This window comes from Nomascus leucogenys, chromosome 4 (genome assembly GCF_006542625.1).
Source record: "Nomascus leucogenys isolate Asia chromosome 4, Asia_NLE_v1, whole genome shotgun sequence".
NCBI classification, from domain to species: Eukaryota; Metazoa; Chordata; class Mammalia; order Primates; family Hylobatidae; genus Nomascus; species Nomascus leucogenys.
This window is the reverse complement of record NC_044384.1, coordinates 108,717,587-108,737,872: the sequence shown is the minus strand read 5'-3', so window position 1 is coordinate 108,737,872 and position 20,286 is coordinate 108,717,587. Positions and strand designations below refer to the sequence as shown.

The window sequence follows — 20,286 nt, the reverse complement described above, 5'->3', positions numbered from 1 at the left end:
ATAATTTGAGCAGCCAAGCAAAAAATCAAATCACTTATGTAAGAAAAATGTCACATGACTTTAGGCTTCTCTATAGCAACACTTTAATATTCCAAAGAAAAATATGAACTGAGAATTGTATTAACTAGCCAAATTGTTTTTACTGTGTAAAAGCTACAGATAAACATATTTGACATGGCAAAAATTTAGGGAAATTGTTCCATGAGTCTTTCTTAAGGAAACTATTAAACCATTAATTTCAGCTGACCAAGAGATTACTGGGAATGTTTTGAGTTTCAAATACATTTAAACTGTAGAACTAAGAAATGTGAGGATGACAACAGAATGTAAATATTGTATGTCCTCACAGTGTAGAAATGATACAACAAAAATTGAGAGAAAAGGAAAAGAAAGTGGAAGTTCACTGATACAATAATAGTTGGGCACCAGAGTGTATCAGCTAAAGCTAAGCTGACAAGTCAAAGAGAAGTATAATCACATTTAACAGTACAAAAGTAGGTCAGGTGTGGTGGATTATGCCTGTAATCCCAGCACTTTGGGAGGCTGAGGCAGATAGCTCTCTTGAAGTCAGGAGTTCAAGATCATCCCGACCAACATGGTGAAACCTCGCCTTTACTAAAAATACAAAAATTAGCCCGGCATGGTGGCGCATGCCTGTAATCCCAGCTACTTGGGAGGCTGAAGCATCAGAATCGCTTGAAGCTAGGAGGTGGAGGGTGCTGTGAGCTCAGATCACGCCACTGTACTCCAGCCTCAGCAACAGAGCAAGACTCTGTCTCAAAATAAACAAATAAACAAACAAACAAACAAACAGTATAAGAGTAAAATCCAATAATATCATTGACCAGAACTGGTTAGTAGAGGAAGAGGGAAGGAAGAAATATGCTAGGCTTAAATATTGCTCAAAAGGAATTATTGGTGACTGAAAATAAATAGAAGAGTGTTATAATTATATGGATAATCAGCTGGGCGTGGTGGCTCACACCTGTAATCCTAGCACTTTGGGAGGCCGAGGCAGGTGGATAACCTGAGGTCAGGAGTCCAAGATCAGCCTGGCCAACATGGTGAAACCTCGTCTCTACTAAATATACAAAAATTAGCCAGGCGTGTTGGTGCAGGCCTGTAATCACAGCTACTCGGGAGGCTGAGGCAGGAGAATCACTTGAACTTGGGGGGTGGGAGTTGCAGTGAGCCAAGATCGTGCCACTGCACTCCAGCCTAGGTGACAGGGAATAACTCTGTCTCAAAAAAAAAAAAATTATACAGATAATCAATAGAACAAAAATTACCCACAAAAGGAAAGAAAATAAAACACATCATAGAGTAAAATATTTTTAAAATCATCAAAACAGAAGGCAGAACATGATTAGAGAACAACAACAAAAAAAGACAATTTCCTGAAACTTGTTCTCAAATTTGTTCCTCTACAGAAAGCTTTTCCTCATAAAATAAATAAAAGACATTTGACATGGGTCATTTACTTTAATAACAATACATATACCATGTTATCACCATGGAATGCAAATTCAGATTAGACAAGAGAATTTCACAAGTGTGACAGCCTTCTGTATATTATATAAAAGTTTGGGTATACTGTCTGGCCAAACCAGCTTGCTCATAAGTCATTAATCAAATCCATTATAGGTAATTTGTTCAGTTCAATGTTTACAATTCTTATGGAAAAAATAAGCAACACACACATTTAAAAAGTATTCATTTACCTTTGCATGAGTGCTTAAAATACATTTCTATTTCAAGATGACATTTAAAAATTATTCTAATGTATCAGCAGCAAAAATATAATTTGCAATTACAAAAAACTAAACTAGAATCCTTAAGTTATTCTCATGTTTACAATTGTGATTCTTTAATAAATACTACTATTATGCAGCTCTATTGTTTAAGCTTTCTGGATTTGGTTTAAACACATGCATATATATTGTCAATTGTGGGAAGCTTTACAAGTTATATTCCATGCACTTTTTGGACAGAGTTCTAACAGAGCCAGCCAGTCCACAAAACAGGCAGACAAAAGTTGAATTAACTGGGGCAAATAGGACTCTTATGCAACGTCCAAAATATGTGAGATTCTGCAGCAAACTGGGAGTACCTTCAGGATTGGCCTGTTATCTTCTTTAGAACTAAGTTCATCTTAAAAATTTAAGAAGGTGGACATTTCAACACCATCAAGTGCATTTAGGTGACATGTTTAAGTTAACTTGACTTCCTTGAATGACCTAGTTAGTAAACTAGTCACTAGTAATTCGGTCACCAGGCAAATCAAGCCTGCAAGAAAGGAAGCCAATATTCAAAATGTCATGTTACCATCTAAACCCATACAAATTAGTTTATTTCCAACAATAATAGGTAACTTCAATAATGAGACGTCTAACTAAAGCAAGCTCCTCCAACAAGACCAAGACAGCATCTCTTCTTCTAAGGCTTAGGTTTTGCCCAGAATTCCCGATACATGGAATAGCCCATACCTAAAGAAAAAGAATGCTAGTTAAGCATGTCAATATTTTCTTAAATATTCAAAAATAAAAACCAGTTCATAAAACAGCTGAAAGTAGCACCATTGCTAGCATGGAATATTTACAAGGGGAATAAGACCCTAGGAAGCTTATACTCTTGCCTTCTTAAACATCTTAAATCTCTAAAACTGTTGTTATACACAGTAGTTTCCCAAGTAGCAAAGGGCTGGTATGGCTACTTCACATGTTACAATATTTCTTTTAAAGAACAATCAATATTTATCTGGTAACTTTGAAAGGAATCACTCTTGCTACATAATACCAGATAAAGTCAATGAATTATAAAGCCAATAGAAGAAGCATGTAATACCTAAACTTTAAGAATCTCTCCTTTAAAAACACAATAAAATAGCAATTGTATGCCTCTCCCAGATAACAGATGTTACTACCAACTCTATTTACATATCTAGGCTCTTCAATGAAATTATAAACTCAGAGATTGACAGGATTTTTTTCTTTAAAATCTTAGTAGGATATATCATAGAAAAACTATGTCACTACTTGAATTATCTTCATTAATTCATTTTTTACATGAAAATGAATATAAGTGATATTCTCAAACTGCTAAAAGGTCAGCTAAAAATATTTACCTATTTTGTTTGTAAAGAAATACCTCAATGAGGAACGAAAATTTGAAATTTCCTATAGGAACCTACCAACAGTCATTGCTCCTACAACAAAGCCTTGGGCTGCCACACGCATGTGGATCAGATGGATGGACATTTTAGTATTTCCCCTGCTCTTCAGTTTGTATAATCCATATGCAACAATTGCTGCAAAACCTGCTATTCCTATAAAATAAAGTAACAAGTATGTCAGATGCATGAGAAGGGACCAAGATTACTTTACCATCAATCAATGTACATTCTATTATTTTTATGAGGATTCTTTATCAGATCATTAATTAGGTAACATACAAATTGAGTTTTTCATGTTTTCCCCCATCAAAACCAAAAATCTTTAAGCAAACAACAGCAGATCCAGAAAGTCAGGATTATCTTTAAAAATGTGGGTTTGTGGGGCCAGTAGATAAATTCCTTTAAAAGAGTGCTAGGGAATTGACAGGAACCGAGATTATGATTATCAGAACAAAAGTGTGCCAAATGTCTTGACTTAGAGAATGAATTTATTCCATTTCTTCTCTGTCCTATTTCCCTCCCTCAAAGTAATCAGTTAATATACCAGAGACAATCCTACACATTACTACCACTGAGAAACACTGCCTGAATATTTGAAACTTTGGGATACTGTACTGGGAAGAAGTAAATAAAGGAATAGAGCAATATTAGTTTAAGTTAAAAGGATTATGATCCTAGAGCTCTATACAGAGCCAAACTCTCATTCATTTTGAGGGCAAAAGCATTCAGGACATGACCTTACATGTTTTGTTTTTAAGATTTATTATTTTATTTTTTAAGAGATGGGGTCTTGCTCTGTTGCCCAGGCTGGAGTGCAGCCGCACAATCATAGCTCACTGCAGCCTTGAACTCCTGGGCTCAGGTGATCCTCTTGGCTCAGCCTCCCTAATAAGTGGGACTACAGGAGGGCTCTCTTTCCCAAGCTGCCACCGAGGTACTGATACAAAAACCTAGAGGAAAATATCCAGTCAAATAAAAACAGTGAGTCAAAATGGACAGTTCAAGAAATAAAAACATAATGGTTAAGATACAATGGTGAGCAATAAAGACAGGAAAATCTGTACTGGTTCCTTGAAAATGACTGGCATAATATAGCAAAATTAAGAATCTGAAATTAGGCTACGATTATTACAACAAAACGTGTGTTAAAGGTCTTAGGGAATAAATTTATATTCATTTTAATACCGGAAATAGATGAAAAAAACACATCCTAGTTTGACAATGTAAAGATAACCACCAGCAAGCAGTATTAAGAATAGCCGCAGAACTTCCAAATCATAAGAAGAAAAAAAAATTAGGGCTGGGAGCAGTAGCTCACACCCATCATCCCCAGCACTTTGGGAGGCTGAGGCAGGTGGATCACCTGAGGTCAGGGGTTTGAGACCAGCCTGGCCAATAGCCTGGTCATCTCTACTAAAAATACAAAAAATTAGCCGGGCATGGTGGCATGCGCCTGTAATCCCAGCTACTTGGGAGGCTGAGGCAGGAGAATGCTTGAACCTGGGAGGCGGAGGTTGCAGTGAGCCGAGATCACGCCACTGCACTCCAGCCTGGGTGACAGAGCAAGACTCCATCTCAAAAAAAAAAAAATAATAATAATTATTATTATTATCATTATATATATAAATTTTTGTATAGTCATAAAACTTTAAAATAATCTAATATAGCAGCAAAATAAATAAATGGAGCAAAAATTGTTAGGAACACAAGATCAGCTCTATTAGAAGACAACAAAATGGGAAAATCTGTCTCTTTCAGAAAACAACAGAATAAGAAGCCCCAAACTAAAGCTACAGAATTGCACGGCACCATTAAATAAACTTACTTAAATTCTTAAAAATAAAAAAATTTAATATTTTAATTGAAAACAGAGATCCCACATTCTTTCAAATGTCTATGAAGCTTTGACAAAACCAATCATTTATTAGGCCACGAAGAAAATTCCAACTTCCAAAAAGGCCTTCTACCTGGATGACTACCATAAGGCCAAAACTTAGCAATCAAAACATAAAACAGCCAAACACATACCCGCCCTCTAACCACTGAGAAGCTGAGCACCAATAACTAGATTTGGAGGTTAAAGTAAAAACTGAGAGATTAGGAAACTATCAAACATTATTTGAAAAATAAAAACAGTACTGGTTCTTAGAACAAATAAAATTGTAAAACCTCTAGGAAGTCTGATCAAAGAGAAAATAAATCTATGACATTAGGAATGAGAAAGTGGATATAATCACAAGTGATAAAGAGATTTTTAAAAATAAGAGATGATTGCTCTTTGCCAATTAAATTTGAAAATCTAGGTGAAATGAATGATTTCTGAGGAAAATACAAATTCCTAAATTTGATTCAAGAAGTTGTAGAAAACCTTTCTATACCAATAATCATAGAAAGAATTAAATGGGCAATCCATGCTTTATCCCCAAAAGATAAAGACCTCAATAGAAGGTCTAATAAAAATTATAAGGGCATTCTCAATTCATGTTATTTAAAGTATTCCAGGGCATTAAAAACATAGCAATATATTTTTTTCCAATATATTTCCCAAGAAAACAAATCCCTGATACCAAAACAAAATTAAGATAACATGAGAGGCTGGGTGCAGTGGCTCACACCTGTAATCCAAGCACTTTGGGAGGCCAAGGCAGGCAAATCACTTGAAAACAGGAGTTCGAGACTAGCCTGGCCAAAATGGTGAAACCCCGTCTCTACTAAAAACACAAAAATCAGCCTCGTGTGGTGGCAGGAGTAGTCCCACCTACTCAGGAGGCTGAGGCAGGAGAATCACTTGAACCCAGGAGGCAGAGGCTGCAGTGAGCTGAGATCATGCCACTGCACTCCAGCCTGGGCGACAGAGCGAGACTGTCTCAAAAAAAAAAAAAAAAAAAAAAAAAAAAAAAAAAAAAAGCCATGAGAAAAGAATTACAAAGCAATATAAATTATAAACATAGATATAAAATTCCTAAACCAAATACTAGCTTATCAACTTTAAAATGTATTAGAATATTATCAACCATGATCATTAAGTTTTTATTTGGGGAATTTTTTTTTTTTTTTTTTGAGATGGAGTCTTGTTCTGTTGCCCAGGCTGGAGTGCAGTGGTGCAATCTCTGCTCACTGCAACCTCTGACTCCCGAGTTCAAGTGATTCTCCTGCCTCAGCTTCCCGAGTAGCTGGGATTACAGGAATATGCCAACCACACCTAGCTAATTTTTGTATTTTTAGTAGAGATGGGATTTCGCCACATTGGTCTGGCTTGTCTCGAACTCCTGACCTCATGATCCGCCTGCCTCACCCTCCCAAAGTGCTGGGATTATAGGTGTGAACCACCGTGCCTGGCCTACTTTGGGAATTAACCATTGCTTTTACATAAGAAAATCTTGGCCAGGAGCAGTGGCTCATCCCTGTAATCCTAGCACTTTGGGAGGCTGAGGCAGGAGGATTGCTTGAGGCCAAGGGTTTGAGACCATCCTGGGCAACAGAGTGAGACCTGTGTCTACAAAAAAAAAAATTTTAATAAAAAATAAATTAAAAAAAAGAATTCACTGGAAGAACATACAAGAAAAAAAAATCTCTTAAGATTCATGAAAGATGAAACTATGTGAACATCTCAATAGTAAAAGTAAATTAGAATATAGTTCAGACACCAAAAGCAAATACAAATTGTACTTAGTGTGAAAACACTAGAAATATTCCATTTTTATCTATTTATTTATTTATTTATTTAGAGACAGGGTCTTGCTCTGTCACCCAGGCTGCAGTGGAATGATCATGGTTCACCGCAGCTTCGACCTCCCAGGCTCAAGCAACCTCCCATCTCAGCCTCCCAAGTAGCTGGGACTACAGGCATGTGGCACCATGCCCAGCTAATTTTTAAATTTTTTTTTTTAGAGACAGGGTCTCACTGTGTTGCCCAGGCTATCTTGAACTCCTAGGCTCAAGTGATCCTCCTGCCTCAGCCCTGCAAAGCACTGGGATTACAGGAATGAGCCAAAGTGCTCAGCCTTATTTTTTATTAAAAAATGAAAAAGAGATAAGAAAAAAAAGTTCCCTTTAAAGATCAGAATAAGACAGGGATAAATGTGAATACTGCTGTTGTTGCCTGGATATCCTAAACAATTTTAAATCAAATAAAAAAAACTATAGGCATAATTTAGGAAGAAACTCTACTGGTTTGCAGATCATCTAACTGTGTGTATAGGAAATCCAAGAGAATCAAATGAAACACAACTAGAGGCCAGGTGCAGTGGCTCACGCCTGTAATCCCAGTACTTTGGGAGGCCGAGGCAGGTGGATCATTTGAGGTCAGGAATTCGAGACCAACCTGGCCAACATGGCAAAACCCTGTCTCTACTACAAAAATTAGCCAGACGTGGTGGCAGGCACCTGTAATACCAACTACTCGGGAGGCTGAGGCACAAGAATTGCTTGAACCCGGGAGGCGGAGGTTGCAGTAAGCTGAGATTGTGCCACTGCACTCCAGCCTGGGCGACAGAGCAAGACTCTGTCTCAAAAGAAAGAAAGAAAAACAACTAGAACCATTAAGAAAAAAGATTACTTTGATGAATACATTAAAAAGCATATCTAGAGAAATTAAATTTCTAGACCTAGAGAAAACAATAAAATTATATTTAAGGACACAAAAGGTTTGAATGAAAATTGGTAGATGCACCACATTCTAAGATTTCCATTCTCTCCAAATTTATAAATTCAATGTAATCCAAACGTAAAAATGAGACATTTTTCCCCGTTTTGGACTGGGCAAGCCAATTTCTTTTTCTTTTCTCTCTTTTTTTTAGACACAGGGTCTTCCTATGTTTCCCAGACTAGAGTTCAGTGGGTATTCGCAGGCATGATCATTATACACTACAGCCCTGAACTCCTGGGCTCAAGTGACCCTCCTGCCTTGGCCTCCTGAGTAGCTGTGATTAACAAGCTAATTTCAAAGTAAACAGGCAAGCTCTTTTTGAGAAGGTAGAAGAGTGAAAGTGTACTGGCTTATGAGGTATCTAAACATACCATTAAGTTTCTGGCAGACAGATCGAAGCAACAAAATACATACAGTAGTTGAGTAACAAATCTCTCATGTTTAGTATATGACATAGTTCACATTTCAAATAAGTGGAAAAAGAATGCAAAACAGATACCCAAATCACTGTGATAGAAAATTAAGGTATCCATATGGAAAAAGCATAAAGTTAGATTTTGCCTCATGTCATACCTACAAATAAATTCCAGATAGATTAGTATCTCAATGATAAATCAACAACATAAGGAAATACAGGAACATAAGTAATCCCAGGATCATGAAGGCCGTGCAATATTTAAGAAAACACTAATGCCTAAAATATATAATTATAATTTAATTAGAAAAAGACAACCTAGTTAAAACAGAAACAAAAGCAAAAACAAAAAAGCTAATTCACAGAAGAGAAGCCTGAATGACCAATACATATGAAAAGATGCTGAGAGTATGGGAAAACCAGCCCATCACAGCCTATTGGTGTAAATCATTGTTTTGGTACAATTACGTATATAAGGATTTTTAATTTTTACACACATACTCTTCCAACAGTTTGTAAAATCAACATAATGGGAACAACTCCTATGTCGTCAATAGAGCAATGGTTAAATCAATGTAGGGTTTATGTACTCCCAAGAAGGGATATGTATAAATGACAACCTGTTAAAGAGCAGAAAATTTTATATTTGTATCTTATCCTTTTGAAATGTCTTTCTGCGTATTTCATAAAGTACCAAATGTGTAAGAACAAAGTACTTACAAATGACTTAAAAATAGGTAAACACACTGGCAGGAAGTACGTGCTCAAATTATTTTTTACTGAGGGAATGTACAACCAAAAAATTTTATAGATCACCGTTACAAAACATTGTATATCTACAAAATTAATGATTCAATTATTAAAAATATGTTCCTACATGCATTGTTATAAAAAGATAATGAACAAGGCTAAAGAAAAATATTTCATCTAAAAATAATTATAAATAATAGTTTATGGTAGTATACGGAGAAGAAAACACTGACAGACTGTGCAGACTGCTGTTGTCTTTCAGAGTCGGGATCATAGGACATGGTGCCTTTCTGTTTTATGTACTTTTGCAACTAACTTATTAATTATATGGTCAGAAGAAAAATTCCTTCAAGAGACTTCAAAGTCCTTTAACTTCTTGGACAGCCATCTAAAAGGATGCTCAGTAGTTGTTAATAATGAGAAATTAGAAATCACGTAAATTTCTACCAAGAGGATTATAATAATGTTACATATAATAGTAATTTATATCATATAAATTAAGTCATTAAAAGTGGAGTTTTGGCTGGGCGCAGTGGCTCATGCCTGTAATCCCAGCACTTTGGGAGGCCGAGGCGGGCGGATCACAAGGTCAGGAGATAGAGATCATCCTGGCTAACACAGTGAAACCCCGTCTCTACTAAAAGATAAAAAAATTAGCCAGGAGTGGTGGCAGCCACCTGTAGTCCCAGCTACTCGGGAGGCTGAGGCAGGAGAATGGCTTGAACTCGGAAGGCAGAGCTTGCAGTGAGCCAAGATCCTGCCACTGCACTCCAGCCTGGGTGACAGAGCGAGACTCCGTTTCAAAAAAAAAAAAAAAAAAAAAAAAAAAAAGTGGAGTTTTAGGCCAGGCACGGTGGCTCACGCCTGTAATCCCAGCACTTTGGGAGGCCAAGGCAGGTGGATCACCTGAGATCAGGAGTTCGAGACCAGCCTGGCCAACATGATGAATCCCCCATCTCTACTAAAAATACAAAGAAATTAGCTGGCGTGGTGGTGGGCACCTGTAATTCTAGCTACTCAGGAGGCTGTGGCAGAAGAATTGCTTGAACCCAAGAAGTGGAGGTTGCAGTGAGCTGACATCGCACCACTGCACTCCAGCCTGGGCAACAAGAGTGAAACTCCTTCTCAGAAAAAAAAAAAAAAAAAAGTTAAGTTTCGAATAACATAGGTAAAGACATGAGATAAAAATTATAATACATATATGCATCTTCGACACCTCAATAAAACCTGGTTACCAAGGCTTGGTGGGCTTCCCTGGATGGCAAGACTTAGCATGTATTGCCACATATCACATCAGTACTGAAGAATTAAATGTACCCCCTCTCCCCCTGTGGGACTCCCTGGGAAGGGGACACCTAGAATTTTGTGTCTGGTTTATCCTAGACTTCATTCTATATGTCTTGGTTGACTTGAACCTATATCCCATTGCTGTAATAAACTATGACTATAATAAGCATTTTTGAGTCTTATGAGTCTTGGCCCAATCATCTAACCTGACGGTGGTCTTGGGGTCCCCCAGTACAACATTATGCACTGAAATAAGACTCAATAAAATAAGAAGTCTGAGCTGGAGTGGTGGCTCACACCTATAATCCTAGCACTAGGCTGAGGGCGGGTGGATTGCTTGAGCCCAGGAGTTCAAGACTAGCCTAGGCAATATGGCAAAACCCCGTGTCTATACAAAAATACAAAAATTTGCTGGGTGTGGTGGTGCACACCTGTAGTCCCAGCTACTTAGGAGGCTGAGGTGGGAGGATCAAGAACCTGAGAGGTCGAGGGGTGGGGGCAGTGAGCGATGATCAAGCCACTGCACTTCAGTCTAGGTGAAAGAGACCCTGTCTCCAAAAAGAAAAATAAAGTCTGAATACATACAGAAGAATCTTTATGATGAGATTTATATCATGCCAATCTCAGCATATTTCAAAATAAGAAAAAAAATGGAAAACGCATTCTTTCAGGATATGCTCAATGAACAAGTTATCACAGCTCTACCATATTCAAGACTACTAAAATGTCAAACTTACCAACGGGTACGAATGGTGCCTCTTTAGCTTTTCGAATAAGTTTTGATCCCTGATCTTCCTCATATGAAGGAAGTGAAACACCTGTGTCTGTTGACATAGTGATTGCTTGAAGAATCTCCCGGAGAAAAAATTTCTGTGAGGTTCTGTAATTAAAAGCACCTGAACATTATTAAATATCTGGATGTATTTAAAATATTCCTAACTTCCATGAGAATCTTAGTACATGTTACCCATAATCATAAAGTTAAAAAATATTTTTAGAAATTAACTGTATTTTTAATGTATAGTCATCCTCAAGGGAGAGTTGTACACACTTATTCCCCCTATTGTTTTGCCATTTCTCCTGTACAACCCATTCATTTTTAGCACCATGTTAATTTAAAATAGTGAAAAATTTTAAATTGATGTTACTTTTATCAATTAAAATAGTAGCTACTAATTTTCTGGCTATCTTCATCCTTAATCAACTATTTAACTTGACAATTTTAAGTTATTCAAACCAAACTGACAACTCCTATTGAACCTTCAATATCATGTTGGAAATCCTACTTAGCACTTTTCGGTGTAGTTAAATGCAGTCTTTATTGCTTTCAACTGCTGATTTATTTATTCCAACGTGCTTCTTTGCTTCAGTTTTCACTTCAGATTAGTTTCCAATCTATTACAGTAATCTGTTATCCATGGTGGTTGCCTCTGGGGAAAAGATTATTCTGAATAGCCAAAGTTTCTACCTAGCTCATTATTTACTCATTTTACGAACAAAGCTTTTATTTTAAATATTGGTAGAAATGTCTCCTTCATAGCCTTTTAGATTTTTTTAATGACCTATGATTAGTTTTTTTTCTTTTTTGAGACTGATTCTCGCTCTGTTGCCCAGGGTGGAGTGCAGTGGCACGATCTCGGCTCACTGCAACCTCCATTTGGCACACACCACCATGCCTGACTAATTTTTTTGTATTCTTTAGTAGAGACAGGGTTTCACTCCTGACCTCAAGTGATCCACCCACCTCAGCCTCCCAAACTGCTGGGATTAAAGGTGTGAGCCACTGTGCCAGCTTATGATTAGCTTTTTTTTTTTTTTTGAGATAGAGTTTTGTTCTTGTTGCCCAGGCTGGAGTGCAATGGCGTGGTCTTGGCTCACTGCAACCTCTGCCTCCCAGGTTCACGCGATTCTCCTGCCTCAGCCTCCCAAATACCTGGGATTAGAAGTGCCTGCCACCATGCCCGACTAATTTTTTTTGTATTTTTAGTAGAGATGGGGTTTCACCATCTTGACCAGGCTGGTCTCGAACTCCTGACCTCGGGTGATCCACCTGCCTCCCACAGTGTTGGGATTACAGGTGTGAGCTACCACACCTGGCCCTATGATTAGTACTTTTAACATCACTGCAGCACAAAACTGAATTACCCTCAGGGTCTTCTTAATATCTTCTAAGCTTCAGATCTGCCTTCCTTTACATACCTTATATCCCCCAGGCTTCCCTTTAAAACTCTACCCTCTTTTTATAATTCCTTTAAATGGTATCCCAAAGGCAAGATCTAGCCTGATAGTGTATGAGTAAGCGGATAGGGGGAAAAAAAAAAAAAAGGATTCATTTTCATTATCACAGGGATCAAAGGCTCCTTTCCTCCTTTTCAGTTATCTCCATGAATAGCCCTTTTATCACAATGAGGCATTAACAAATGCAATTTCATTTTAGCCACAATAACAAAGTATACTTTCTTCACTGAACTATTTTGAATTGCAATAAACTTTACTCGCAGATAAAATAAGGGGCTGAAGCATAGTGTAAGTATACAAGTCTCTAATTAGTGTCAATTACAATAAACTTAAAAGTCTATGCCCATCCTAACACCCATATAAAATCTTTCACTTCTGGGTTTTTCACGTGCATTATGCTCCCTTTGATAAAAGTACCTCTCATCCAACACCTTGCTACTTAAGGGGAGTCAGTGGCAGTTAAGGTCCTCAACGAAAATGCAACTCCAGAGGGGGTGGTGTGCTTAGTTTAGAAAGTGAATTCATCCCTATCAGCCTCACCTTCATTGAGAAGACTCAACCCTGTCATCTGACATAGAAGAAAATCTTAGCTAAATAAAAGAAAATTTAGATTGGACTTAGACCTTCTTTTTGTACTCGATTACTTCTTAAATGAATAAACTCCTAAGTACTAGGCTTTATTATATGTAAGGTTCAATAAGCTCAAAGTTCAAGATACTCACTATATATCTGAATAATACAATATAAACACTAAAGTAATTAATGGTTCAAAAATTAGTTGTTTTAAAAAAAAACAAAAACAAAAAAAACCAGAAATCATGTAACCGCCAAACAGGTTCACCTTGCCCGCTGGCTAGACAGAGCTGATTTATCGAGACAGGGGAATTGCAATAGAGAAAGAGCAATTCACCCAAAGCCAGCTGTGTGGGAGACCAGGGTTTTTATTATTAGTCAAATCAGTCTCTTGGAGCATTCAGGGATCAGTTTTTAAGGATAATTTGGTGGGTGGGGGAAGGCCAAAGAATAGAGTGCTGATTGGTTGGGTTGGAGATGAAATGTGAAGTTGAAGCTGTCCCCTTATGCTAAGTCAGTTCCTAGGTAGGGGACATAAGATCAGATGAGCCAGTTTATTGATCTGGGTGGTGCCAGTTGGTCTATGAAGTGCAGAGTCTGCAAAATATCTCAAGCACTGATCTTAGGAGCATTTTAGGGAGGGTTAGAACCTTATAACTTCCAGCTGCACGACTTCTAAACCATAATTTCTAATCTGTGGCTAATTCATTAGTCCTACAAAGGCAGTCTAGTCCCCAGGCAAGAAGGGGGTTTGTTTTGGGAAAGGGTTGTTACCATCTTTTGCTTTATTTTTCTATTTTTATTTTATGAGACAGGGTCTAGTTGTCACCCAGGCTGGAGCACGATCTCCATCTTGGCTCACCGCAACCTCTGCCTCCCAGGTTTCAGTGATTTGTGCCTTAGCCTAACAGCTGGGATAACAGGTGTGCACCACCATGCCTGGATAATTTTTTTGTATTTTTAGTAGAGATGAGGTTTTGCCATGTTGGCCAGCCTGGTCTCAAACTCCTGGCCCCAAGTGATTTGCCCACCTCAGCCTCCGAAAGTGCTAGGATTATAGACGTGAGCCATCATGCCTGGCTCCGTCTTTTTTTGGCTAGGTCAGATCTCTTTCACTGTCTCAGTTATAATCTTGCAATGGTGGTTTCAATCACAGTGTGATTAATTGTCAACAGCCTAACACAGACAAGGTCTGAATTTAGAGTGATTGTTTTAGCTAAAGGAGGTTTGACACGTTTCACAGAGAAACACTTGAGACTGGCTTTGAAGAAACTGCATAAATGGACTGGATGGACAGATTAAACACTGTATTTATTTTAGGCCAGTATGTTTACTAGTTGCCTTCATATCTAATCATGAACTTCTCGGGCAGGTGCGGTGGCTCATGCCTGTAATCCCAGCACTTTGGGACGCCGAGGTGGGCAATCACTTGAGGTCAGGAGTTCGAAACTAGTCTGGCCAACATGGTGAAACCTCATCTCTACTAAAAATACAAAAATTAGCTGGGCATGGTGGTGTGCACGCCTGAAATCCCAGCTATTTGGGAGACTGAGGCAGGAGAATCGCTTGAACCTGGGAGGCAGAGGTTGCAGCGAGCCGAGATTGTGCAACTGCACTCCAGCCTGGGCCACAGAGAGAGACTCCGTCTCAAATTTTAAAAAAGAAAAAGAAAAAAAAACATGATCTTCTCAAAGGGGAAGTTAATCACAAATCCTTTCATTTCCCTTCCCAACCCCACATTCTGATCACATTAAATATTTTTAAGATGCTCTCTATACCTCCAAGCCTTTGCACAAGCTGATTCCTCTACTTGTGAGAGTTTCCCTCCCTTTCCATCTCCTTCAGATACTCTTTCCTAGCTAACTCCTCCCATTTTTTTTCAGGTTTCGTTTTTCTTTTTTACACTGAGTCAGAAATTTTAATAGTTACAAAACTTTTTTTAAATAGAATCAGTATAAAATAGCAGTTGATTTCTCCATAATTATCAGATTTATATTTGAGGTCTTGGCTAAGTGGGGCTGAAATCAACAAAAGGTCTTGGACTATTGGCTCAGAAATCATCCTAGGAAGCCCGCCCTGTTGACATTTGTTATGCTTAGCTCTTATGAGATGACCCGGACCTTTAAAAAAAAAAAAAAAAAAGTATCTCTGTTTATTCTTTTTTACTACTGCTGAGGTCTGGGCTATATATTTTTTTTATGACTCTGTCCCTACTGGCATGAGCTGCCATCAAAGATTCAAAGTTGTTTACAGGTTTGGCTGGCATCAATTTTCCCGGCAAAGGAAGCTCTTGGAACCGTAGTGTTTAATTAATGTACCAGTCTGTCATCAATTGTCCACATCACCTTAAGTAATTCCTGGAACTCGGCAAACTCCTCACAGTTCACACCGCCACTGGGCGCCACCATACTGGACTCAGGTTCACATCTTAATTGACCTCCTCTCAGAAATTTTTGTCTCTTTAAGTTTGTAAGCGCTTTGGTTATGCAGTCCCATAGGACCTTGTACTTTCCTTATAACCACCAGTTTGTCTGTTTCTTTTGCTAGAATCCTTGAAGTCAGGGACCAATACCTGCTCTGCTTGTATCCAACTCCACTGCCTGGTGCAATACCCTATATATAATATGTACACTACAAATGTTTCTTGCATACATTTAAAAGTTACATTTCTCAACAACTGAAAGCATTCTTAGTTTATTCAGGAATGTTGAGTGGAAAAAAAATAACAATCATACAGATTTGTAGAGTTTAATCAGTAAGAAAAATGCCAAACTGTATGTACCTAAGTGCTTATTTCTTTTATGTTTCTTATATTGTACCTATGAAAAGAGAAATAACCTGAGGTCTTAGTTCCTTGCAACACAGGGGACAAAACTATTATATACCATAATCCACTTTTAAAAACTAAAAACTTCTGCAGATATAAAAGCATGTTTTCCCCTTTTTTGCCTGAATCATTTCTAAACTAAAAAATCATTTGGGAATTTTCTTTAAAAGCAAGAAAGTTGGTAGCCGGGCATGGTGGTGCACACCTGTAGTCCCAGCTCCTGGGACTGGGAGGCTGAGGCAGGAGGGCTGCTTGAGCCTGGAAGGTGGAGGTTGCAGTGAGCCATGATCCAGCCACTGCACTCCAGCCCTGGCAACAGGCAAGACCCTTGTTGAGGGACCCAACAAACAAACAAAAACAGAACATAAATGGTTTTTAAAAAACAGCAAGAAAGTTGGTAGTTTTTCTTGTAATTATCTGACATCTGGTTGACTCATTCTCCAACAGGTCAATGGAGCAAAAGGTTTTTGTTTTTTTTTTTTCTCCTTTCAGGAGGGAGGGGGTTAGTTGTCTCTTTCCTGTATATAAATCAAGAACAGAAGAAAATCTATTTCTCCCTTCTTCATCTATGATACAGACTCTGAAGCTTGTATGGATAGGGCATTTGACCTGGGTTTCAGAAAGTAGCCCCTGCGGTAAGCATCAGGGTGTGGGGAACAAAATGGTCATTATTTGCTTGAAACGACAGATGATAATCTGTCTGTGATTCCAGAATACCTTATGCGTACATTTCAGAATAAAATTAGTAAGGATGAATATTTAAAAATCCAACACATATCAGTTATTTGTTATTCTGTAGTCAAAATATTATAATTCCCATATAGTACATATCTAAAATATTCTCTGAATACAAAATTTTGATAACTGTCTAATTACCACGTAGAAGTTTCCAAAGTATTCATGGTTTATAGCCACCTGAACTGAAAACTGGTTAAGTATCAGGAACAATACGTTCTAATCATATAATTTGAGAGTAACAAATCAGATGAGTAATCCAAGCCAACAGCCTTATTTTACAGGTGGGGAAAGGGTTGTGAGAGGGTTATATGAATTGCTCAATACAAGGAATACATGTCTGGTGGGGTAGGATTAGAATCCAGCTCTTCTGATAGAGAGTCCTGGGTTCTTTTGATTGACAATATATTGCCAAAGCATCAATCTTATGCTGCTGATGTAAATTAGATTAAATTTGCAGATAAGAATGCTGATTAGAAAATATAAGAATCCATTACTCAACAGAAGCCCACGTTGTTCTCTTTGAATGATATATATAAAAAAGTCATGCCTAAGTTAAACGGAATCTTCTTCAGTGACTTAACTCATCTAACAATTTCAATTGTGATTTGAAAAGACTTTTTTCACTACACCACTGCCAGACTTTCCTTCATTATCGTTTTCTCATCCACCCACAATTGTCCCAGATCTCTGTCAGAAAGTTGAACAGATGCTAAAAAAGGCACCAGTAACCAGATATTCAAAGTAAGTTTGGAGAGCACAAATTATTCTGTACGCTTAGTAAGACACGACTGAAGACCTTTCCACAGGGAACCTAAAGAGGCATTAAGGGAAGATGAGCCGTCCAGCATCAGGAGACGTAACAGGCTGAATGAAGGATCTTTCTTCACAGTCATTTTATCACGGGAACTACTACCTAAAGCAACGCTGGCTTCAAACTGATTTTGCATCAGTCGCCCACCAGCTTGTTTAAAATGGCTGCCAAGGCCCCAGCATGGAAATCCGGATTCAGGTGGTCTGGGGCAGAGCTCGAGGAATCTTTAAGAAGCCCCTTCAAGTGACTCTGGTGTACAAAGAGAACCCCTAGTATACAGGACTCCAAATATGTGTGTCATGCTGGAGCTTCATGACCAGGTTGTCACCGCTTCAACCTGTTAGAACTTTCCATCCAAACCTGTCTTACTCGAAAGTGCCTTTGTACTTCCGGAAGCAGAGATCCCTGTCGTGGCGAGTACTCCGAAGAGGGAAATAGCTGCTTCCCACTCCGGGAATAAGACAAAGGCGAATATCAGTGCTGCATCATGTCGGCTGCTCCCAATTCTTTCCTTACGCTGTGCTTTGTAATCTCTAACCCGCCGACTCAGCAGGAGAAAAATTTAATTCGGTCACAGAAGCACTACACCGGGCCCTAGGCCTTATCACTTTCCCAGGGTGGAGGAAACACCAGGTCGGGGAGAAAAGCAAGACCAGGACTGGAAGGTCCTCTGCTAGTACGCCCTCCCCTCAACCTCCCGACCTTTCTCGCCGCCTCTCTTCCTGTGACCTTGTCGGGACTCCGTGACCGGAGCGCTCGCTCTCCTGTCCCGCCTCGCCCGCCGCTCAGCCCGCTCTTCAGAATGTTCCAAGCTCTGGGGACGCTCCCGCTCCTCGCTCCCCGCCGTCGGGCCCAGCCAACACCCTCCTGGCCCCCGTCTCTCATTACCACCCCATCAGCGAGTCTTCCCCGCTCGGCAACTCACTCCACAAGCTTCTGCCCCATCTCCTCGCTGGCTCCGTCTCCCCTCACCCGAAGGACCCCAGGCCTCGGCTCCCGACTCCTCTCATCCGCCCATGCTCGAGGCCGGGCCTGAGCCCCGGCAACTCCACCTCTCCTCCCTCATTCCAGACGCGGACTCCCAGCCCCCACTCCCAAAGTCCTTTCGGCCTGGCCAAGCGCTGCCCCACTTCTTCCCGCCCCGCGGCCCGAGTCCCTGGCTCGCAGTCCCCCAGCTTGTTTCGCTTACCTAGAGCGAGAAAACCTCTCACACGCCAACCGGCTTCCGATCCCTGCACGCGCACCCAGTCCTCCCGGTTTCTCCCCACCCACAGCCGTCCCAGCCAATCAGAGGCCAGCGGCCGCAAAACGACGCGTGCGTGTGCGCGGCGGGTGGGGCAGCCCAGAGCGGGTCCCGGATTGGCTGGGGCGGTGAGCGCCGGCCCACGACTCCGGCTCTACAGTACTGGCGGAGACAGACGTGAGAGCTCGGCGCCCAGGGTTCGCACCGTGGCGCTTGAGGGACTTTGGCTCCTGGCCCGGGGACTCCTCAGATTTCTCCTGCCCTTTTCCCCTCGGGCAGCAGAGGCGAGCACCGCGAACGCCGTGTCCCGAGCGCCGCCGCCTGCGGACGCCTCACGGGCCGGGAAGGGATGGGGGTGAGGGGTTTCGGCTGCGCGTGAGGTGGTGTTCCCGGACCCACCCGGGTACGACTGCTTGTTCTCGCCGTTCAGTAATGAGATGCAGACAGACTGGGAAAGAATGGAGTTTATTTCTGCAACAGGTTACAGGGAGAAGGTCGGAGTAACTCACCAGACCAACTCAAAATTATTAATACAAGTTTTTCTAGTGCTTAAATACATTCAGTGCACTTACAAGTCGAAAGCCAAAGTGTTTCACTCAATCCAATCTTTAACCGTAGTAGGGGCAGGTGTCTAGACAATTGCTTCAGAGCCTTGGAAATAATCTAAAGTGGGTCCTGGTACAAGGTGTGCAAGAACAACTCCATTATTTTAATTAAACTCTAGGGGCTGAGAAAGCCCAGGCGGGATCTTAATGGACTTGTCTTTACATTCTAGCCTTTCTCCTAAGGCACCAGTTTCTCCAATGTTTAACTTATACATGCATCAGAATGACAGGCGTTGGTGAGAGCTGCTGTGGTTGCTAATGGAGATCTGGCCTGCCACAGTGGGAGCAGAGCTTGCCCAGCGCTCTGGGACGACTGCGGGCTCCATCCGTTCTGCTCCCAGGGCGGTTGTCGGCCAGGACCGTGCGCTGTCAGGTCCCCCGTGGGATCCTTCCTGGAGCTTACACTATAGTAGGTGGCAGCCAGTACTTGCAAGCACGGGGTCGCGGGAACTACGACCTCACCCAGGCCAGGTGACCTTTCTCTCAAGAAGGAGATGTCAGAGGTCCCGCGTGACAGCGAGTTTCCGGGGACAGGGTTCCTATTGTCAAGTAAATAATGAATCACAATCCGGCGAATTGGTGGGTCAATGAAAAAAGTCAAACTCTAAGATATTTGAAGAGATTTATTCTGAACCAAATATGAGTGACCGTGGCCACTGACACAGCCCTCAGTAGGTCCTGAGAACATGTGCCCAAGGTGGTCCGGGCACACTTGGTTTTATACGTTTTAGAGAGGCATGAGACATCAATCAAATACATTTAATAAATACATTGGTTTGGTCCAGAAACGGGGGACAACTCAAAGGCGAGAGGGGAGGGGGCTTCCAGGCTATAAGTAATTTCTGGTTGATAATTGGTTGAGTTTGTCTGAAGACCTGGGATCAATAGAAAGGGAATGTTCAGGTTAAGATAAAAGATCGTGGAGACCAAAGTTCTTTTGAAGTCTTATAGTGGCTGCCTTTAGAGACAATAGATGACA

The 20,286-nt window shown here is 40.3% G+C and overlaps 1 protein-coding gene across 1 annotated transcript; it reads right to left on the bottom strand.

Moving 5' to 3' along the window:
- Positions 1 to 1,462: 1,462 nt before the first annotated feature.
- On the bottom strand, positions 1,463 to 18,733 carry HIGD1A (HIG1 hypoxia inducible domain family member 1A). The gene is made up of 4 exons (XM_030812028.1): positions 18,649 to 18,733; positions 11,010 to 11,127; positions 3,191 to 3,325; positions 1,463 to 2,486 (listed from the first exon to the last, which is right to left on the bottom strand). Exons 2-4 carry the CDS (start codon positions 11,104 to 11,106, stop codon positions 2,437 to 2,439), a joined length of 282 nt encoding a protein of 93 aa, XP_030667888.1. The 5' UTR covers positions 11,107 to 11,127; positions 18,649 to 18,733; the 3' UTR covers positions 1,463 to 2,436.
- Between the last annotated feature and the right edge of the window lie 1,553 nt (positions 18,734 to 20,286).